Source organism: Scatophagus argus, chromosome 9 (genome assembly GCF_020382885.2).
Source record: "Scatophagus argus isolate fScaArg1 chromosome 9, fScaArg1.pri, whole genome shotgun sequence".
NCBI lineage: Eukaryota > Metazoa > Chordata > Actinopteri > Scatophagidae > Scatophagus > Scatophagus argus.
This window is the reverse complement of record NC_058501.1, coordinates 11,059,497-11,083,187: the sequence shown is the minus strand read 5'-3', so window position 1 is coordinate 11,083,187 and position 23,691 is coordinate 11,059,497. Positions and strand designations below refer to the sequence as shown.

The 23,691-nt window shown below is 39.6% G+C and overlaps 2 protein-coding genes across 4 annotated transcripts in view; both read left to right on the top strand.

The window, feature by feature from the left end:
- Positions 1–1,126: 1,126 nt before the first annotated feature.
- LOC124064982 (transcription factor E2F3-like) lies at positions 1,127–12,214 on the top strand. 2 transcript variants are annotated; one of them, XM_046399943.1, is made up of 8 exons: positions 1,127–1,716; positions 3,663–3,777; positions 4,855–4,985; positions 5,172–5,260; positions 6,120–6,278; positions 6,761–6,875; positions 7,525–7,666; positions 8,340–12,214. In XM_046399943.1, exons 1-8 carry the CDS (start codon positions 1,435–1,437, stop codon positions 8,633–8,635), a joined length of 1,329 nt encoding a protein of 442 aa, XP_046255899.1. In that variant the 5' UTR covers positions 1,127–1,434; the 3' UTR covers positions 8,636–12,214. The 2 variants fall into 2 exon arrangements, with proteins under 2 accessions (XP_046255899.1, XP_046255900.1); XM_046399944.1 differs by lacking the exon at positions 1,127–1,716 and adding an exon at positions 1,747–2,066.
- A 689-nt stretch (positions 12,215–12,903) lies between these two features.
- cdkal1 (CDK5 regulatory subunit associated protein 1-like 1) overlaps positions 12,904–23,691 on the top strand; it is a 204,867-nt gene continuing 194,079 nt past the window's right edge. Inside the window, exons 1-3 of one of the 2 annotated variants that reach the window (XM_046399650.1) lie at positions 12,904–13,085; positions 14,556–14,716; positions 15,196–15,308. In XM_046399650.1, coding sequence (XP_046255606.1) covers positions 14,562–14,716; positions 15,196–15,308 — 268 coding nt within the window. In that variant the 5' untranslated portion in view covers positions 12,904–13,085; positions 14,556–14,561. The remainder of the gene's footprint in view (positions 13,086–14,555; positions 14,717–15,195; positions 15,309–23,691) is intronic. The other variant, XM_046399649.1, reaches the window with a different exon arrangement.

Here is a 23,691-nt window from a genome sequence, read left to right as displayed (position 1 = left end):
AACATGTTATATGGCCTGAGAAAATCATTTTCAGAGTTAATGCAAGCAGATGTGAAGAAGAATTCAAATCCTTCCGTTACAACTTTTACTTAAGGGAACAACAGAAGGAACATCACAAGTTTAATCCAAACCTTGGACCAAACTGACATAGGCTGTCAGAACCCTTTAAGAGTAAGAATGACTGATATTTATTTGTAGAAAAATGATTACCAGAGAAGAATTACAGAAATGGAAGCAAAGACATTCCTACCAACTAGTCAACAAAAAACAAAGTATAGGTTACACAGAGCTGTATCAAGGCACTATCAAAAATAGTTTAGAGTTTTACTACTGACAGCAAACTCATCAACAGCAGCACAAGGCCAACAAACAGCTAAGGGGTCAAACGCTAAGGAGCACTGGTTCTTGGGTTTGATAAACGGCTCCACTGACAATTGAATGAGGACAGCCCTCTTCAGGCCACAGGAAGGTACCACGACATATATACATGTTATATACATATATACAACATATAATAAACTCCATTACATGTAAGAATAATTAAAAATAGAGATTATGCATTATCAACAAAATGTACTTAAGTATCAAAAACTACTTGTTGTGAGGATTAGCACCATTAGGCTATACAACATTCGTATTAGGCTACATTGTATTAAAATTCCAATATGACACTAATCTGTAATCACAGAGTTTACCGCAAAAATCAAGTTAAAAAAAGGGGGGATAACATTTTGTCAGGGGCTGAACGTTTTTAGCTCTGCTCCTGTCAACTTTAGAACAGACCAAAATCTTGTGGAAGGAATTCGCTGCATCATAACAAAAATAATAAAGAGTTCATATACGCAGGTGTATCAGTCTAACGTTAAGTATATTGAAAAATATAACAATACCACTATCTTACGAGCCATCGTTTTACTGCTTTACCCCGTCCTTTCGATACAGTTGGACGCTTGCGCCACTTGGCGTCCTGTCAGGGAACACGCAAGGCGTGACAGATGACGTTGCCTGTTTACAACTGCCAATGAACACGTGGCGTACCAAATCTTGAGCTATTATTGGTCAATATAGTAGTGATATGGGTGGTGACTCTTCTCTAAGGGACCAATGGTGTCCTGCATGTAAATTCCGTTTAAAACTTTCCCGGGAAATCTGAGTTTCGCGGGAGGGCTCTTGAGCGCGTAAACCGTATCCCTTCATTCATCAGGCCGTTTCCTGAAGCCATTTCTAGACGGGGGAAACGAGAGTTGCGCTACTTTTTAATCCGTTGCATCTGCCTAAATGCACCTTCTTAAGGAAAAATACTTTACAAAGGTCGATGAAACAGACTTTCGTCTTTACTTCGGTCTGATTATTTTTGTTATTATTGCAGCGGATTAGCAACCGTACGGGCTTGAAAGTACAGAGACAAGAAAGGGGTTACCCCGAATACGCAAGATGAGAAGAGGGATCTCCTCGGCTCCGGACAAAGTGATTTTAGCAGGGGTTGGGGGCTCTCCTCTGGACAATAATATCATTTTAACAACTCTTTCGGATCGTTTAAACCCTGCTCAATCGAACGCTACGTTTATTCAAATAATAACCACCCCTCCGCCTTGCAACGTTACACAGACATCAAATGTGTGTTTATCCGAACCTCAGATAAACAACATTTACACAACTCCACAACAAGCTGCAGCAAACGGAGCAGGACAACGACCCGCTCTGGGAAGACCGCCGGTAATCATCCATACAGCTCGATTGAACATATTTGGCTTGCTACAACTAGCCACAAACACGTAGAAATGTTAGCTTGCTAGGCTAACCGAGCTTGTTGTTCGGGCAGCTAACGTTAGCTGCATAGCCAGGGCATTCCCACGACTCAACCTAGCGAGGTGGCTAAGTAACTACCGCTAGCTAAGTTACCCAAGTGGGTTGGTTAAATGTTTGGTTGACTTTAGGGAAGCAAACGGCGAGTTTAGCGTGGTTTTGCATTTGCAGAAACGTAGACCTGTCATCTAATAGCGTGCTATGCTAACTTCATGGTGCTTTTGAGTCCGCTTCACCCTTGCAGCCAGATGGAAATATTGGTAAGAGATCAGTAATGTTAGCGGTGGCCTAGCGCCTGATGTTAGTGTCTTAATTTGGGGGTTGGGGGATTGAAAGGCTGCTTGGCTGTTAGCTAAATTTTAGCTTTATGTGAAGACACGAGTGGCCAAACTTGTAAAGACGTGGGCTTCTGCGTAGCTAAAGGTTCACTTCAGTTTTGAAACTGCTCGATAGGCATTTCTCTCAGTCGTCTCTGAACATGCAAGCCAACTTGGATGAAGCTTGAAAATGTATTAGCTTTCAATGCTAGTAGCAGTTGATTATTAGAAGCCAAACTACACGTTGTCGGCCGTGACCTTAATTTTGCACGAGTATTTCATGTCCCTCTCTGTGAATAAAGTGCAACGTTATGGTGCCTTTCATACCAAGTAAAGTGAAACTCGAGTTTGTTGTTTTAAGTGCTTGACTGCACGTTTCCTGTATTCTCAATCTGCACAAACCACACTATATAGTTTCAGCAGCCTTCTGGGTGTTGGTTTGTTCCTGGCTATTCATCTTTCATGAACTAAACCAGCCTCAGTATCTCAGGCTAGAGCCATGACCAGGCAGGGGGTGGAGGGTGGGGGGGTGCTTACTGATATAAAATGGCTGACATTTTGACTGTCAACAGAGGGCACATTATTCTTTCTCAGGCTTGAGCTTGATTAAGAGAAAAAGTATGAAGGATGAGGTTTGCATTGCTTAAAACACTTACTGGACTTCCTGGGAGTTGGTTGGCAAAGGATTTAGAGAAAAATGCAGCAAAACATCACACTGGTAATGTGTTGCTCAATGACACTAAAGCAGGATGGATTCTTTCCAACAAAGAAGTCCATGGGTACCCTGGTTGACAAGGCTATTCCCTAAGCCACCAGACCATGTAATGTGATGACTCGAATACCAATTTAAGCTGTTGATAGAAAAAGTATTGTTGAACACATGGCCTAAATTGGCTTAAAAATGTTGACAAGTACTACATCGACGATGAGGCAGACTGTGAAAATGTCTGCTATGGCTGAAACCGCAGGGAATGAACATAACTTATCTTTGTCGGGCTTCACCAGCACCTCAGTAGAAGAAAAATTGATGGTTCAGTCACTGACAACCTGTAACTTTAAATGTTAAGATGTCTTCAAAGTTAGATTCTCGTTTAGCTCCAAATGCACAATAAGCTTCAAGCAAATGTTAGGAAAGGGTTTTATAGAAATTGGTCACTTGTTTTGTGCCACATCATAAAACTGGTGAATTCTGAACAATACACTGGAATTTTGATGAAAAACTTAATATGGGTGTGTTTTTGACTTATCTCGGATGATGTTCTCTCAGATTAATAAAAGGAAACTTAACACCGGACTTTGCATAGCAAGTACACGGTCATTATCATTTTAAACATTCACTTAATATTTTTTATTGTGTTTCTGTTATTAAGTTGTGTGCATACATTACAACACTGGAGTTGACTGACACCAGAGACCCATAAGGTGAAAGTAATGGTGTGATAGACACCAGGCATTAATTCTTGTCATCGTACTTGAAAGATGAGGCACCAGCCATGTGAACAAAACACCCATCTTTATAGCTTGTTTTTGTCCCTGTAGGCAAAAAGGAGATTGGCACTCGATGATTCAGACCATCAGTACCAGTCGGAACCAGCCAGGACTCCAAGAGGCAGGACAGCGGTGGCTAATGGGGCAAGGATAAAGACACCCAGAAGTAAGCAGCAAATGGTTGTAATGAGTCCCCTACCATCTGTATGTATATGTACCACAGGAGTTTTGAATGATAATGATTTAGGGTCATTCTTTGCCTGAGATGGTCCACATATATATTAGATAGTTATATATATATATATAGATGTTAAACAAAACATCCATTTCAGTAGTATTATAAACAGTTAATGTTTTTTAGAAATACCTTGTGGATTATATATTCTTGGCATAGGAGTAGTTTTAAAATTAATTTTGTTAAATGTATTTGCCAAAGTCATGAGCAAAGACATAGGGGTGTTTTGTCGCTGTTCACTCTCCGCTTGTTTGACCTGTATGGTCTATTAAACTTGATGATAATTGGACCTTAAAATAGATGCAAAAATCTCTACGTTAGTTTTTGTGTACATGATACATCATGAGAGGAACTGATGCTATCAACACAATTACTGATAATGAAATACATGTACAGCTGTAGAAAATCTAAGCCAGTGCTTGTAAAATATTTCCAGCTGTTGATTGTTAAAGTTCAAGTTAATTTCAACTTGTTGTTTGACCTGTAGTGGAGCCTGACATCCCCTCTTCATGTAAATCACACATTCCTAGGTGATTATGACTGATTGAGTCATTTGTCTCCAACATTTCCTGACTGGAAAAAGAAAATTCCCAGCACAGTTCTTGCTTCAGCTATTGAACTTAATAAATGTCATCCAGTACAAAAATGCCACACCAGTTTCCTAAAATAATCACAAAGTTGAATTTGGATGCTTGTGACATAGTCACAACCTGGATATGACCACTTCATATGGTTAGGATTTATTGCAGGCAGGCTGTGTTGGACTTCATTAAATTTTTTTCTTGTATGTACTTAGAGGAGAGTGGAGGACTCCTGTGAACAGGTTGACAGTTTTTCACGTTATGGATGAAACCACAGTTTGCTTGGACTTTCTGCTACCAACTCAAACTCTTATGAAATAGTTTTGTGTTTCACTTTCTTTGCAAAAATTCAATATCAAGTGTAATGTTGAAATATATTGTCCTTCCCCGTTATTTCCCTGTTCCTCCTGCTTTTCCTTCACTATAGCACCTAAGTCTCCACCAGAGAAGACTCGGTACGACACCTCCCTGGGCCTATTAACAAAGAAGTTTGTGGACCTTCTCGCTCAGTCTTCTGATGGCGTTTTGGACCTAAACCTTGCTGCTGAAACCTTGCAGGTAATTTCAAATTCAAACTGAAAAAGGCTCGTCATTTATAGGGGACATCTTGAACAAATGTGTTCAAAGTACTTAAAAGGTTTTGGATACTGGTGTTTCCTTGCTGGTTTTTGCTCCAGTAAGTAATTTTGAGTTATATCAGCCACTACATGGGTAACTCATGAGACTTGTGTCGTCTACGTTTAGGTACAAAAAAGGCGGCTATATGACATCACCAATGTGCTAGAGGGCATTCATCTCATCAAGAAGAAATCAAAGAACAACATTCAGTGGATGTAAGCGGTCTTTCTGTCTCACTCACACTTCAGTGCTTGGTTTTCATCTTTTAAAGAGTCTCTTATTGTCTTACCTGTGCCCCCAGATGAGGTTTATTTGTGCCCAACTTTTGCTTTGATTTCTGCAAGCTGGCTCCTCAGACGGGTGAAAAGTAATTGCAGATTGATGAAATTGCTGTTCAGATAATATAGCTTTTGACTACCGTAGTTTGTGTCGCATAAGCGTTAACTGAGTGGCATTATATTTGTGAGAAGTCACTGTTCTGCAGTTAGAATCGGGGTTTATCGTGGGTTGTTGATGAACAGATTGTGTTCCTTTCCCTATAGAATACAGGAAGGCAGGTGTCTGCATGCATTCTGTTGCCACATCAAAGTATGAGGTCACCTAACAATGTGACACTCTAGTCTGAATATTTGAATTATACTCTCATTTGTTCAGTTATCACGAAGAACACTTGGAGCCTCATGCACTCACCACTTTTGGCCTATTAATATCTTGAGTGAAACTAGTGAAGTGTGACCTTTTTTCTGTTGTATGAGGTTAAAAAACAAACAAACAAAAAAAAATCACTATGTCAGTCATTTATGGCCCACAGACACATCATTGAGTTAATCTTATTGAAAATGACTATTGTTAAGGTATCCCCTTGTGCCGTTTTCAAATGTAATCCCACTCTTTTTTATCCTCTGCCGTATCTGCTCACAGGCAAGATATCATCTCCACATTGAAACACAAATCACCTGTGTCACCAAACATGTCAATCCTGTTAGAAGTCATGAGTTAGAGAGGGCAACATAGGTGAGGAGCTGCTACTAAATCTGTTTAAATTCTCTCTCCTCCCGCCTTGGTCACTCACAGGGGCTGTAGTCTGTTGGAGGTTGAAGGGGCCCTGAGCCAGAGACAGAGACTGACAGCAGAGGTTTCTGCACTGGGAGAAGAAGAGCTGAGGCTCGAGCAACTCATCCAGAGATGCACCCTGGATATGAGACACATGAGCGAGTTGCCTAGCAACCAGAAATATCCTTTTTTTTTTGGTGGTTGACATGTCATCCAAAAATTAAATGAGCCTTAGCTACTTTGCATGAGTGTTAAAACGTCCTGTACTACCTGTATGTTGTCTGCAGGAAAACTTCGCAAAAGTGGTGGCGGTTAAAATTGTTCATCAGGTTGTATGCATGGAAAGAGAGGTTCTTGGCTCATAATGTGCAGTGGTGATACTCCAGCAGGGACCCACTGAACTGAGGTTTTTAAAGTAGCAAAATATGGTTAAATCCCCTACACATATGCCACATAGTGCACATTTTTTTTGTTCACATTATGACAGCTGAAAGTAAATCCTTAGCTAACAGCATGAATAGATGCGTGTTTCTCAATCACTCCAGCAGTTTGGTGGTTTTTTCATAATGTAGCGAACATTTTCAGGCGTGTATATACATGAATGTTTAGTACTTACATGTACCGGCATTGTAGTGTTGTTTCTTTAACCCTCTTGTCTCCACATATGCCTACGTAACGTACCAAGACATTAAACAGCTGGAAAACTTGAGAGACCAGACTGTTATCGTCGTCAAAGCACCCACAGACACCAAGCTAGAAGTACCTGACCCTGATGAGGTACATGTGCCTGCACAAGAATGCGCAAAGTGGATCTGTTATTGCTTTCCAGCTGACACTTATGCTTTGTGCTCACTTGTCATTTGATGTATGACTTGTATTTTCCTTAAAGAAACCACTGGACATTTTGAGAAATTCACTTCTTAACTTACCAAGAGAACATTAGTAGTCAATCGGTGTGTACGTCTGGAGTGATGATGCTGTCTGAAAAGATTGTATAACCGATAGAGGGAATTCCAGTGAACTGTATTATCTCAACTCAAACACAAATCAAACTCTCTGCCAACTTGGTTTAAGATGCTTGGCTTTGGGTTGTAAATGAAAAACCTCACAATGCTTTTGCAGAGGGAGACTGACAGAGTGCAGTGAATTACTTCCAGAACACTAATAAGCTGTTCTGCAAGATGCAGGTAGTTCAGACGACCCCTCTAGTGAGGTGGTTCTGCTGATTTGTATTGCCAGGCGTTAGGGGATGATATCTCAACGACGAAAGTGGTCTCAAGGTCTGCAGCAAAATTTAATAAGCTGTTAGAAAAGCCTCCAGCATCTTTGGTGTACAAACATTGGTTGAACATTTACAAGTTAGGGGCACGTGGAAAGGAGTTGTGTCCATCCTATTTCAACTCATTGCTTGTTTTCCACTCTCCAGAGTTTGTCCATTCACCTGACGAGCACGAAGGGTCCTATAGAAGTCCTGCTTTGCCCAGATGATGAGAACGACCCAAGGAGTCCTGTAAAAAATGGCAACATGGACATCAATGGAAACTCACCTTTCCTCAAAGTCCTTCAAGGTTTGTTTCAGATAGACATGCAGCATTTTTTAAAAAAACATAAAGATGACTTTTATGACTCTTTCTCAACTTGCTCTTTAAAGTTAAAAGCACAACTTGGCCATGTTTACATTTAATATGCAAGTTATGGAAGTTCTTTGCATCTCCCACTTTCTGACAAGCCGAGTGTTTACTGTGTACGACTTAGGGTCTGTTGAAGCTTACAGTCTGGACATGCTTGCAGCTGGCGCATTGTCAATACTACTGAGACTATTGAGAATTTGGTTATTAGTTTTTGATCTTGTCATGGACAACATAAAACAGACGTGGAAAATAGGCTGAATGGAAAAAATAGTCGTTAAGTTTCATGATCTGCTCTGGTGACATAGCCATTACTGTGGCCTTAAAGATGTAGTTTACCCAAGCCCTTTTGTTCCCTGCAACATTTTTTGTTCCAAGCCAAGATTCTTTCATACTTGGACAAAGTGAACCTATTTCAAATCAAACAAAACAAAACAGACCATCTGGGATTAGAGCATGAAAGGTGTTTTTGATCGGATTTGAGATTTGGTCTTCAGTGTAACAAGCACCACTTAGACTAGACAACATAGCTACTCTTTTGGTCCACAAGGTATGGTTAGGGTTCTTTAGCTCTGTGGATGTTATAAGTGGTTGTCTCCATTTTCCTTCACAGATCCAAGCTGTGTAACCACTTCTCCCAGCCCCTCCCTGGCTCCACCTGCCTCCTCTTCCGCTGTCTCCGTCACTACCCTCTCCCCCATCTCGTCCCCTTACACCAGTCTTCTCCAGCAGACGGAAGACCAGATCCCTGCGTCCCTGGGGCCTTTCTTAAACCTGGGACCTACTCTTCTGGACCAAGATGACTACCTTTTAGGTTTGGGAGATGACCAAGGAATCAGCGACTTGTTTGATGCCTGTGACTTTGATAAAATGCCATCACTTGGCCTGGATGATCTGCTGTGCAGCTAGCATTAGGTAATAGTAATTCAAATAAAGTGCAAGGGAGTGAGATGGAGAATCAGTGAGGGTTTTGATGCCTGTGACTGACTGTGTAGCTAGTGAAAGTCAATTCTAAATAGATGGAAAACAAACATTAAGGAATTTTCCAGTCCCAATGGGACTATATGCCATGTTCTTTCATGGTGTGAGAGATAAATGGTCTTGCATGATTTCACACAACGACCCAATTGGTCAGTGTGAAGATGCTTCCGTTACTTTTTGTCTCAGGCTGCGTAAAGCCTCCACTGTAGCTGGGAGCTGTGGGACATCTAAAAGCCTTTGCCATGTGTTTGGTTCAGAATAAATGAGGAGGGAAAGGATATCTGCCTCTCTGTATGATGCGAGGTCCATGTCACTATACAGAGAGACCAACAAAGACGGAACAACTCAAAGGGAGTTGGGTTGAGGTGAATTTAGCAAAAAAAGAAAAAAAAATCCAAGCATAAAATGCACCTGAGATGCACAGCTATGATCAGTCAAAGCCACCGGTAGAACATTTGAGAGCAGGGAAACTGTTTACTGTTTACATCTTGAAGGACTTAGCAAACATTAGAATCTGAGCAGGCTGTGTTTTGACAAGGACAGGAATAGGTTGATCTGTGTATTCCCAGAGATACATTTTCTTGTCAGATGTCCAAATTCAACTAGGTAAAACATCCTTAGGCATATCCTAGTGTTTCAAACATGTTAATGCCAAGTGTTGTCGGGGCTGAGGAGATTCTCTGACTGCATTCTCTTACACCAATGATCTGTGATTGAAGGCTCGTACTGCTGACTGTTAGGTAGGCTTTTTGTGTGTTCAAATGTAGAAAATTTTAGAAATTAAAATGAATATTAAAAAAAAACAGGGCAGTTTTTTGGTGCACAGCATTTATGACTACAGTTATTTTACTGCTCAGACGCTTGTCAGGTTATTGTTGTGCTATTTGGGCTTATAATCATGAATTTCTGACTTATGATTTACGAGTATTTTGTACATTTAAGCACTATTTAGATGTACTGTGTGCTGCATGGAAATCCATATACTGTTTTAGAGTACACATGATTACACAATTTTAAAGGAAACTATAAAATTGCAACGAAAATAATAGCGGTGTGTACTCGAAACGCTCTAAAATAAGACAGGTATAGTGTTCTAAGTGTACAAAATATTAGCAGTATGCCTTATGGCACAGAATTTGATTCTCTTGTAAAATAACCTCCATTTGTAAAATGGATTTAATTGGTAATATTAATAATGGACCTTTGTCACAGCCATCCCCATATTTTGTACACCTAGTGGATATTACAGTCTAATGAATACAAAATGTTCAAGATTACCAGATATTGTGATGTTTAACCTTAAATGGCCTGTGTGCCAACCGCACTAAACAAAAGCCATCATACCTGGGCAGTGTGGGCTAAAGCCAATGCACATGATGCACCTGTATGGATCTGACCTGTTGGCACACATAATGTGCAAACTCAAATATCCACACGTATTCTAAATCATCATCTTTTTGATACTTTGTGAATGCAGGACCCAAACGTCCACTTTGTTGCTGCTTTTTGCCTATCCCCTCCATCTTCATCAGCAGAAGCTGCCATAACCCAACTTCCCTAATGCCTTCTTACTTGGACTGTGTGCTGTGAAATTATACAGTGGTTTGAGCTAAAAAGAAAAATTTGACTTTGAACCCCTTATTGGTGCACATTGCCTGCTCAGTGTGTACTGAAAGGAGTGTAGAAGACGGGATAGGCACGTATTAGTCTTTTTAGGTAGTAAATGTTGAATTTTAATAGATTTTAATACTGTTGAAATAAGGAATGATATCACGGTCATCTAAGCAACAAGGGGAAAAATAGCCATTGATTTAGGCTTCAATATGTAGTGAAAGGCTTTTCCTCTCCAGGATATGTGAAAATGAGAAACAAGAGACAAACAAAAGACAAGTTTTGGAATTGGAGAAAAGTCAGTGTAACCAAGTCAGGTTTCATGCTTGGTCTGGTTATGCTGACATGCATTGTCAGGAACCTCTGATTCTTCAGTGATTAATGTAAACCACCCCCCCACCCCAAGCTAGAGGACCTGGTGAACTAAGAGCTGTAGGAATGTGATTTTCTTCCACTCTGTATCTTCTTCTGATTACATCCCTGATAATGACAAAATGCAAAAAAAACATCTTGTCTGAAACCCTTGCTTTTAAACTAGAGGAACCTGCTGCCGCGGGTAATATTGCTGCTGTTAGTGTTAACTTTTCCCCGACTTGATTGATGTGCGCTTGAGTTACTGTGTGAGTTATGTCAAAGATCAAGCTTGCTAAAGAGCAAGCCTGCCATGTGTAAATTGATGTACAGTTTTCTAAATTTTTCAGTGCACAAGGTACTGTAGGCTACCTCCCACTTAATGTTGGACAATATTAATAGGGCATAGAAGTAAATGCCATAGTGTGTATGAGTGTTTGAAATTCCTTTTTGTCCTAGAAATTACCCCTGTATTATTTTTGATGTGATGATGGATATTACATCGCACTTTTCCTTTTTGATGAATGGTGGATTTCACTTATGCCCGGATATAATAATGAGTATACTTTTGCTGTTGCACCAATCTCATGCATCCTTAATTTCAATACTGGGGTGCACATTTGACAGATAGAAAAGCAGACAAATAATTGCAATATCTTGTTTTTTTTTAATATATATATATTTTTGCGAGTTATTTAGTTCTTTTGTCAGGGTTTTTTTTTGTTTGTTTTTTTTTTTTTTTAATTGTTATTGTTTTGTTAAATGCAGACCACCTCTGAGACCCAAAATCTAGTACACATTTAATAATGCATGTGTGCAGTCATTCATTCTTTCACAGTTAGCCTGTCTGCCCTTTACCGGTCATTAGTAGACATTGCTTTCCCTGTCACTGTACCAGGATCTGTGACTTGTGTCCTCTGGCGAACTGTGTAAGGGAGCATTGCTTCTGTCACACTGTGTCTGTTTTATTTTATTTTATTTTATTTTTTTCTTTTGAGTGTTGTGAGGGAGTCTGCCACTTTGATGGACAGTATTGTAGCCTTTTGAAACATATTTTTGAATTTGCAGGAGCCAATTATAAACCTGAATTCATTCAAAAATGGTTCCTTAGCATAATTATGCTTCTATCAGAAGTGAGCTAAATTTGACTTAAATGCTCCAAAGTCCTCTGATTGACAGAACACAATTGGCACATTTATATCAATGTATTTTATAGGTATTTATGAATAAGTCAAGCTCAGTTTTTTCCCTTTGCTTCATTAACCACATTTGTGCTATTCTAAGATCATCTCTGTAGGTAATTATAGTTTCCTCTATGTCCAGCAACCAGATTCTCATCTCTATATTTTATTTACTTTTACACAAAACAAACATGATTTTTTGGAAAGATTAGTGTGTTAAAGATTTTAATACACCTGCTCTGACTAGTGTCAATGCTAGTGATTCTGAAAATGTATTATGGGTGACTCTTACACATTACAATACAGCTTCTTCTTTTCTCATGTGTTGTTCTGTTGTGTGATTAAACCTTGCAGAAAGTTGTCATTAGGCTAAATCTGGTGTTAACTGTAGTTAAGATTGAAACAGCATTGTTTTTTCCTGCTAGTTCCCTACGGTTATTCTTAAAGCTGTTACCAAATACAATATACTGATCTGCAAATATTGTGTAAAGGTTATGTGAAAACTTAACTAATTGAGAGGAAGGAATTGACTGTAAAATTATATTTCCAACTGTTTCCACTAATTACTGAAAAAAGAGCTGTAATGTCACGTTACTTTTTTGCAATTAGAATGCATGGGTGAAAGTATCAGTGTGCAGTTGAATGTTTAAGGTAAACTAATGTGATTTTTTGATGTGTGTTCAGTTACGTTGAGTTTCTTTAACATCTGTAAATGAGGAATTTGAGTTGTATTTGTTTGGGGTGGGAGGGGATAAATGGATTTGTTTTTGTACTCTGGGTGTTTGTAATTGAAAATTTGAATAAAGGCAATATAAATATGAAAAATGTTTTGTGTATGATGTCTTGTTGGGCGTACTTTGCATTGTAGCATAAGGTTTGAATGCATTGAATAAATGCATTGATTGACTGTACTGCAGAAAGACAATATCAGAATAAATGCGTTATTTAAAGTATAGAGAAAAAAACCCCTCCTATATAATTATCCAAACACTGCTGATCTTAATAATATGTCTCAAATCAGCTGGTTAAAATTTATACACAAGGAACTCCCCTAATGTGTAAAGCACACGTGTCTAGTTTGTCCCTCTTTACCCGCCGTCACTACGCACTAAGTATGGCGGCCTATGAGTTGTGACAAGTGTTTGGGTTGTTTAAACATCATTATTTTTCATTTCTGAAACAGCTTTTCCTCGGAATTCGTATTTAGCTGCACTAATAACCACATCGCGACTCAGGTAAAGGATTCATACGGTTTCTTATGGTGTCCGTCTTTCCAAAACAAAGGGCACGTGGTTAACAGTTGCTAGCTAACTTGGCTAGACAAGCTAATAGCTGGTTTTTCCATATTACCTTGCAGATTGTAACTGTAAGTTGTTAAGTAACTGTCGTATTAGCCATTTTTGCAAGTGTTTCTGATATGTATCGGTCGATGTCAAAGTCTGTCACCTAGCGTGCTTACACGTTTAGGTTATGAGTGAAATGAAAATAGGAAAATAATACATCGGCTAAGTAAGTTGCCATAACTTTAACAATATTCATTTAATTTTACACAGTTAACTAAGCTACGCAAGTATATGGTGTTATTTACAATCATATAGTTGTTTTCTAGCTGTTACTGTCAATACCAGCAGCTGAGATAGGAGACTATTGACTGGTGTGTCAGTTGCTTTGCCTCCATTAGCATGCCGATGGGGGCTGAGTGATAATGTGTGATAATGCAGGAATGTGTTCTGTACTGTTTAGGCAGGATTTTAAAAATGGAATGTAAGGTCACATGGATCAATTTATCCATCTATCTGTCTATCCACACACACACACACACACACATATATATATATTTATTCCAGATTATGTAGGTATCTGACTTTTCAACAGCATTAAATAAAAATTACTTGACCTTGCAGTAAGGAGGCACACTGCTGCTAACATTAAAACTATAAACTATGCAAAACTACTGAACATTATTACCAGTACCAGTATTACCAGTGCAAAGTACTCAAGGAGCACTAAGAGATTAAACCACATTTTATTGATTCCTTAGCATTTCAGTTGTTCTTTAGTTCCACTTTACTGCAATACCTTTGGATTTTGAACCCATGAAAGAGCACCCCTCTCGGTCCGTGCATTTGATGACATTGACTTGGTCTTGAGAAAGATGTTATGGGGATTTTGGTGGGTTTTATAGATCTAAGGACCGGTACATTAATTGAGAAATAATTGTCAGATTAGAAAAAAACAGTGATCATCAGTTGCTTCCCTGTTGTACTATGCTGCTGTGGTGATGTTGTATCTTTTCATCTTGTTTTGACCACTGCAGTATTTGCTGCACTTATGATCAAAAGGTAAAACAGTATTAGTATTATGTGTTATTTGATCTTAACCTGTTATTTGCTGATGCTCTTAACGTAGCTCATTAATGTCCAGGGTCTCTTTTACCAATAAAATGGCCTTGTTGTATACATCATCTTATCCTATTGCCCAGAGTTTTTGACAAAATAAAGAGGCAGTCAGTGCACTTCAGACAATTTTAATGTAATTATTTTAATTATTAATTTGTTTTTATTAGAACTATTTTTATTACATTTGCTGTGTTATGCGAAATAACAATGAAACATATGTTTAAAAGAAAAAAAAACTTAACTCTCCATAAATCTCAACTCTATGAGAGACAGTCTGTGCTGATCAAGGCTTTGTCTAATTTTTAGGCCATCATGCCGTCCGCCTGTGATCCTCTGATTGACGACATTGAGGACATGGTGTCTTCTAGCGACCCCACTCCTCACGAAAGACAGTCTGCTAGAAAGAGTATCATACCGAGGTCGAGGAAGAAAAAAGATTTGAGCCAAGAGGAGCTTCATGCTGACAGGTACGTAATATTTTTTGTATAGTGGTACAGAAGCTGTCAGTTTATTGTGATATTACTTTTGTATCACGTGTTTTTGGCAGGCCATGGGTTAGTAAACTTTAAATTTCCAGTAAATCACTTGAGAGTTGGAGAACAAATAATAGATGTGCCCTCCTGAGTTCAGATAAATGCTGATTTTGCAACCAGTCTGCCTTCATTTCAAGCTTTTTTTTTGTTGATCAAGTGGATGATACATGTGAGGGATAAACTGTAGTAATATTTCAGTATTTCCTTGTTAATGATCAATGTTAATGTTAATCAAAAAAAGCATCAAAGCAAAAACATTGCATAACTGCATTTTCATGTACACAGAGTTAAATTGAAATCCCTTTTTGATTCAGGTTTATGATTGATTTGTGGAATAGCCTTGGTTTTAGATGTTGTTTTTTGTCATGTCCATACATCATATAACAAGGACATATATCATTATTCATTTTCAGTTTGATTCCTGGCACCCAAAAAATCTGGATGAAAACTTGGGGCTGCAGTCATAACAACTCCGATGGGGAGTACATGGCTGGGCAGCTAGCTGCCAGTGGATACAAGATGACTGGTAAGAGATTGTTCATTTCAGGTAGTTTGCATTGAATCCACTGACTGGAGGTCTAATGCTACTACAATTACATGTTACTAGACAACATATTCTGTGTTCTCGTTCAATGTATGCAATAATATAATACAATAATAATATAAGATGGAAGGGTGGATTGCTTTGAGGACTGATGAATTGAGGATAGCTAAATGAACAAACAGCTTAATTGAAAAAATAGTGTAATTATGTGTAAATGTATATTAGGTGTTTTTAGAACTGATGTCATTATTATTATTGAACACAAGGGGGCAGTCTTGCTTTGTAGATAACCTGTACCTTGTGTGTTAATCCAGTAAAAGACTTGGTTTTGCTCTGAACTAAGCTTCTCAGACATTGCGCTGTCCTCGGCAAACTCAACCAAGCAAATACATTTGGTGATGGTGTGGAGCACAGATTGTCACATTGTTTGAATTTAATGGAAAGATTTGTCATTTACCTCTTTGCAGAATGTAACATGTAACGTTTTAATTGAGGTAATGATGATAATAATTAATATATGTTCTCCAAAGATATGCTGTTTGTAAACCCTTTCCAGAACAACACATATAAGTGTTTTTGGTCTTTTCAATGGTTAGACTTTGTCTCGAGTGGTTTAAATGTTTTATCTGGATAGTGATACACCAGAAAGTACAACAGTGTTTTGTCAGATTGTTAGACAAAACTTTGCTCTGTTGAATGGTACCTTTTCATGTTTGCTTGCCCTTTGCATAGAGGCCAGACATAGAGTATTATGAGCTAGATTACCAAAGGTCTTTCATCAGGGATTAAGTGTGTGTGCATGCGTGCGTGATCAGATGAGACAGACTGACTCTGCCAGAGAGTGAGACGAGATCTGTCTGCATTATTTCATTATGTGCGCACTGGATTGTAGTTGGTCAAATAGTCAAACAGTGAAAATAGAGTTACTGTTCCAGGTTACATGTGATGTGTTGTACAATACCTACATGTATGCAGTATGAGTATTGTACTGTGTCATCACCTACACAGTAGCTGTATGTGTGTGTGTATGTGTGAGTACGTGTGTGGAGAGAGAAAGAAAAACAAGGAGAGAGAGAGTTAATATTAACCCCTCAGGCGTTTCTCTCACCATGGGGTCCCCACAGTCTTAGAAAGCCCATTAATCACACACTTCAAAAATGCAGATGTACTCACTCACACAAGCACACACACACACACACACACAGAGCACACGCAAGACACAATTTACTCATGGAGACAGGCCAGCAGTTTCCCCTCTTATCTGGTAGCATAGACCCTTGATCTCTTTATCTTTTCCACCTTTCTTTTTTTTTTAACTGTTTTCTCTGTCTCCTGAGCCCCCCCCAATACACACACACACACACACACACACAAACACACTGTTTCTCTCTGCTTTTTTGTCTCTCGTCTCACTCTTGACACAGTAGCATTTCCTGTGTTAAAGCATCTTCCAAGGCTTGTTATTTAGTGTGCTAATTATCTTACCATAGATCTGTTTCGACACTGTAATTTACTGGAACGGTGGCAATTGTCTCTCAGGAAGTGAGCGTGGTGAAAAACTGTTTTCTATTCCGACTTTAATTTCTGTACGAGAGATATCCTCCTGTCTTGTCTGGTTGTCTTAAGGTCCTCAGCAGATTATGATGCATTCAAAGACTGTCTAATGTAATGTGTTCTCAGGTAATAACGCTAAAACGTGCTACTATAAATATGTGCTATCAGAAAATATTTTATTTGCTTAACTCCAGGGTTTTTTTTTTAGGTTTCAGCTGTGTATAAAAATTACTCTAATGGCATTAGACTAATTAATGGCGTGTCTTACAGTATGGACAGTTATGTGCCTTGATCCTTCACTGATGAAGCCTCAGAATACCCTTCCTTGTTGTTTCTTTCTATCTCTCACTCCCCTCTCAACTACCCTCTAAAGGTCAGTATCTCTGTGCTAAAGCTAAAGGATTAGTTTGGTTTCTGTCAGCTTTTTCTCTGCTTTGTTAATCAGTGTCTTTTCTCTTTGTTTACTTCACTGGCTCTTCTGTTTCTTTCCTGCTGCATCACTTTTTTTTTTATTATTCTTTCTATCGCCCCCCCCAAAAAACACACACACACACACCTCCCTCCGTGTTTGTTTTCACAGTGAGTGAGTGAGACTGTTGGAAGGAGAAATTGCCTGTCATGGCCAGATTCAGGGCAGGTGGGGATTGTTTTGAATGGTGTAGTATATAGTATGCAGTTGCCTTGAATGGCATGAAATTGTTGGGAGTGTATTGGAGAGAGTGGAATAGTCTGGAATGACAAGGACTGAATTGGGCTTTTCAAGGATGAAATGCCTAGTCTTTGACTATACTGGCCATAAGTAGGATGAATGTTACCATTTGTGAGTCAGAATATTTTTTGTTGAAAGTGTTGACATCATGTGAATATAAGGCTGATTTCCTCTGTAGGCTGCCATTCTAATCCTCAGTGCCGATCGGCAGAGTTTAATGAAAGACTTTGGACAAAGACAGAGCTTCCACTGCTTTGAAAACATGACATCACCTTCTCTCCCTCCCTCTGATCTTTCCTGTCTGTTTTCTTTCTTTCACACCCCCTGTCTTCCCCTGTCCCTCTCTCATCCCTGTGTCTAACTCTTTCTTTCCTAAACTATGACATCACCTGGTCTGAGATCTAGTAGCAGTTGTTTTGTTGGCCTCTAGGTGGCAGCCTTGACTCATGGGAGGAGCTTTTTAATGTCAGAATTCATCTCTGCAGTACCAGGATGAGGTCATCCCTCTGAAAAACATACTCTGTTTTCATTCATAGTTTCAAAAGATGTAACTTTCAGTCTTTGGAGTATATCATAGTGATCATTTGTACAAATAAAATGAAGCTAGCACTTTGTCAACGCTCCTGGTAACCTGACATCATGTAAGACATCATGTAGCCTTTGACATAATTATGGTTTGATACAAAATGGCTGTAGAATAAGTTTGTGTGAGAGGGACCACTTCATTCTTCAGCATCTTGGCACATACATGCAGTATATCCTTTTGAAGAATAAAACATGCGTATTTTTTACATTAACTGTTTAAGCTTATGTTACAGACCTGTTATTTTAATAAGTCATTAGATTTATAAAATATTTTGTTATTCAATCTGAAGAGATAATATCTTACCTTTCTTCCTTGGGCTTTTGTTTTGTTCAAATTTGCTTCACTACAGAATCAACAACCTGTGTCACTTCACTTTGCTTTCATTGTCTCCACACTTGTTATGCTGCCCATATTTGTTCAGTCTGGCTCATTGTGAGTTGCTGTTCCTCTGTACAACCAAAGAGGGCACTGTTTACCCATGATGATGATGATGACGAGGATGATGATACACAGATACAACTGAGCCACTGAGCACGCAGAGCATCGTGCCAAATAGTGACTTCATAGAAAGGAGTGTATGCTCACACACACACACACACACACACACACACACACACACACACACACAGACGCGCACGCACGCACCCTTCATGGAAAGTCACACCAGGATATTTTGATTGTTTTTGGCTGCTCTCGTCCCCTCCCAATCTCCTCTCTGCCAGCCAGCCGCACACACAGCACTTCAGTTATGATTTTACATACCGGTTAGGCAAAATTACTCCCTGGTACACAATGTCAGCCAAATCAGGCGTTCTCAGTTCCTGGTTTGGACACAGACGGTTGACGGATATGAATTTCTGAGAGAGGGTGTGAACTGTTTTGATAAAATGATACAGGGGATTTAGTGATCAGCAGGTATTATCGGTGTTACTGTGGTTAGAAAATGCCACAATGTTACTATGATCTTTATACAATGCAGTTCTTTAAAATTAAGATTAACATGAAATTATATAATATACTAGACTAGGTTTTTAAAGAAAGATAGATGTATTAAAGAGTTTGGTCTAGACATGCTCTAATTGGAAAGTGTCATGAAATAACCTTTGTTGTGAATTGGAGCTATATAAATAAACTGGAAAAAAATATTGCATGTATCATTATGGTTTTATCATTAAATCCAATTTGACAGTATTTGAAATCAATTACTTCATGCTGTTCGCATGTTGCATGTGAGAAAGAAAAGCATATGGCATATGACAATTTCACAAGATACTGGCATTGACTGCAAATGTCACTCCATTGTATAAAACAGTGGATTTCCTTTTCCCTCCCTTTACTCTATGCATGTTTCAGGATCTTTCTGATGAACATTATTTAGAAACATTGTCAAACTGTTTTGAATTAGCTCATACTGCATTCGTGTTACAAGCGCTTCTGGTGCTCTGTGTGATTGTATTACATCACTATAGAGTATTCTCACTCGGAGAGTGCGTGTACCTCGCATACATGCCTTCTCATTCATAAAACCGAGTGTGTGAAGAGCTTGTGATTGGCTGACTGCGTGCGACGCAACATTACACGCCGCAATGTTAAAGCCAATGAAAACTCACAATGTTCGCTGTGACTCCACCTCTCTCTCTCTCACACACACATTAGCCCACACAGCCAGCTCACAAACACATTTGCTCCTTTCACACACAGTTGCAGACGTGGTGGGAATTGATATTGTAAAGGGAAAGTGTTTGAGAGAGAGAGTTCGGTTTTCGAAAGCTGTCATTCTGCATATTACCTTGTGTGCATGCACATGTGAGAGAGACTATATGCGCCTTTGGTCTTTCTACTGTCACGCAACAGTGTGTGTCAGGCAGTCCTACTCGCTGTGAAAGGGAAAGGAATGAAAAAGATTGAAGCGAAAAGCGATGCAAGGAAAGATGAGGGGAAGAGTCAGTGGGGATGGGAAGGGGATGCTGCGATGAAGGGTGCAGCCGAGAGAGGCAGATGCTCTGAAAGCCAAAATCAGCAATGGGATGGAAAAAGGGAGGCGAACAGGGAGGGCAGCATGCTGCCAGTGAAAGCGAACTAGATTCCACCAAATCTGCAGAAAGTGGAAATAGAGAGATGGATAGATGGAGGAATAACAGAGTGGAGGCATGCTGACAGGAGAGACATTAGGAAAGAGAAAATAAGTGCATTGCAAAAGGAGGTTAAGCGAATGGGGAAGTGGTACTTGGTAGCTATGGATATAAATCAAATGATACAGTTGTATGGAACTAGATAGATGGATAGATACTTTATTGATCCTGAGGGAAATTCAAGAAACTGGTGGAAATGTTGACGTTTTCATCTCTGAATTTGCGAGTTCAGAGCAGACATTTGACAGGTAGACACACTTTTAATATGTAAATATGAATAAGCAACTTTGACTGTGACAGAATAAAGGTAAAGCAGTTTGCCAAATGACAAAGCACTTGTTGATCTTTGCTTGGGCTTTTTGAAATCACATAAAACTAATAGTGGTAATTATTACAGTTCCAGACCAAGTACGCATGCCAGTGTGCAAATATTTTGCATGTGCAAGGCTTTAACAGAGCAGTACTGTTAAAATGACAATAGGACAGGTCTCTCAAATCTAGAAAGCAAAATAAACATGCACACACACACAACCACACAACCACACACACAGTTTCCAAGGCTTTGAATTCACCTCAAGTCCTACAAATAGACCCATGAGTCTAGGCAGTCAAGTGTAACCATTTAGAGGTCAGGAGATTGTGTGTGTGCGTGTGTGTGTGTGTGTGTCTGTTGCTGATCCTATAAGGTGACCCATGTGTAGGCAGCACCCAGTAACCATTTAGAGGCCATGGGATTAGGGACCCCAACGATTCCCACCTAAAATTCCCTTGAGGGATCTATGGATAGAGGAAGGAAAACGGGATACCTTGAGGAGAGGAAAGATCACTGCTCAGTCCAATCCATTGATTACACAGAGGAAAGGAATTTTGACAGCATCGCAAACTATCTTGATGAGAACAAACATTTCAGCAAGCAACTGTCATGTCATAGGTAAATAAGTAGGTAGTTAAAACAACAACGTTGCACTAGAAGCCCACTAGTGATTCTAAGGGACAGCAAAAAGGAAACAAGGATTTTTCTGGCACTCATTTTCCTGGCACTCATTTCTCAAAGGATTGAAAGGTCTTCCCTGTTGCTTGTAGCACTTCCTATATGTGAGGTGTAGGAGCAAGGAAAGAGAATTACAGTCGACTGACGGAGAGACCACTCCTTGTTCCTCTGAGAAATAACAAAAAATAGAACAAATTGATTCCCCAAAGGGTGGTGATATCTCACCCTTGATTCCGAAACCAGAAAGGAACAGGAAAAGTAGCAGAGGAAGAATAATGGAAACAAGAATCACTGTTCACATCTTTCCTCTGTCCATTTATTTGTTCACTCGCACTTTTGTTTCTCTGATGAAGAAAGCTAGAGATAAATGAAGGGAGAAGCTGGATAGGAGCTGCTTCCCTTGAGAGGAAGGAAGTGTATTCCCTATTCCCAGCAGAAGCCAGCCAGCCAGCCAGTCAGTCAACCCCCTGTTATCCCAGGAATACTGCCTTCCACACTGTATTCCACAGGGATTGAGAATACCCTGAAGGGATATAATGGGAATATCATGGAGGGGTTGTGAGTAATGGGATAAGGCAAGAGCCAAGGGAAGGGCTTGGGGGTTGAGGGGATTGAGGAACGGGGTGACTAGGAAACACGGAGGATCTGTGGAAAGGGGATGAGGGGTGAAGCCAGGTTTTGCTTGCATCCAAAGGGTTGAGCATTAAATCAGAGGAGAGAGATGATGCTTTCTGGCAGAAGAGGTGGCCTGATTGCAAAAAAAATAAAAGCTGATAGCCTACGGGCAGTTCAAATCTCAGACCAAAATGTCCATATGGTGTATGAGATTGAAAAATTCATGCTTTCTCTCCCCTTCAACAAGTTGAATCAGGTGCCATTTAACAAGGCATTTAACCCCCAGCATCTCAACTTGTGCTGCTCAGTGGGCAACACGACATGCCTATGAATATGTTGGGCAGCTCCCGGTTGTTTGTTTGTATCAGTCCAAAGTTCATCACAGATTTGTTTTCACGGAATATTCTCTTGTCTTGCTCAGCTCCACACAGAAAGGCCAGATCTGTCAGCATGCTAGCGTGTTTTTGCGATCGTGTCTGTTTGTATCCAGTACCAACTTTATCTTCACTTCCCCTGCCTGTCTCCGCTCTTGTAACATTGCATAATGAATATGGGGGAAACACTGGTCAAGGCACACACTGGTAAAGGCACTGGCATCATGTGAAGTGTTTCCGAGGAGGTTGACTCACAGTTTGGAACAATGTTGTACAGAGGCCCCCACAAATTGAACATTTTTTGGCTAAACACAGAATTATGAAAAAAGGCGCTGTAGTTTATCTATCCAGTTAGCAGACATCACCTATCCAGTCGCCTTGTGCTGCTGTCCAGTGTAGCTCATCCCAGCTTTAGCCTGAGGGGGCTAATTCATCCAGACTAACTGCAAACATTTGTGTTAGTGTGCTGGGCCTGTAAAGATTTGAAATTTTAGTCAGAACAAATTAGCTTTTGGCCTGCTACCACAGAGAAACTGACTAAGGCCTTGTTGGTTTTGATGTTTGTTTTTTCCTTTTTTTTGATTTGTTCCTCAACCTGGAGCTAAAACATTAAATTGAGAGGTGCCGCAGATACCAAGATGGAGATAACATGTCCATTAGGGCTACCAAAGTAATTGGTGAGTTTTGTTAACATAATTTGATAGTACAAACTGTAGTAATTTCAAGATGTTTTATACAATTATTCATCTTCATTTGTGCAGTGGAACAATGTCAGGGACTCACTTAACTTTCCTCCCTTGGAGGACAAACAGTGCAATATTGTGTCAGACTCCTTGATAGTAGAACTAAAAAGACTATATATTCCTTGACATTTGACAACTCATTGTCGGTTTCTCTGTTTTTGAATAATTAGCTTGTCTGTTATGCCAAGCTTTTTTTGTATTTCTCACTTCATATTTGTCCTCTTCGTTTTCCCTGTCATCTTGACTCAACGAGGAAAACAAATGTAATTTCTCTCATGAAGAGGAAATGAAAGCTTGAAAGACATTAGCAATTAATGTGGCATGCCAGGCTGTTGGTGTGGGCGGAGAAAGTGTGTGGGTGACATATGAATAAAAAGCAAAGAATTGAGAGTTAGACATTCAAGGACATGTAGTAAATGACTTTTCAAGGCCTCCTTTGAGGGTTTTCTCTCTCCTTCTCTTCCCTTTGGCCCTTTTGGTGTTTTGGAAGATAACCCTTGGTTTCTGCCATCAGTCCCATTTCTCGCTGACCGCTTGCTGAGATGGAAAACAGGGGTGACCTGTATCGCTGTGTGTGCATCTTCATTTGCGGTCGCCTGCAGAAATGAAAAGTGCTGGCTACCTGTGATTGAAGAGAGGGAAAAGTGTGAGCACGAGTGTT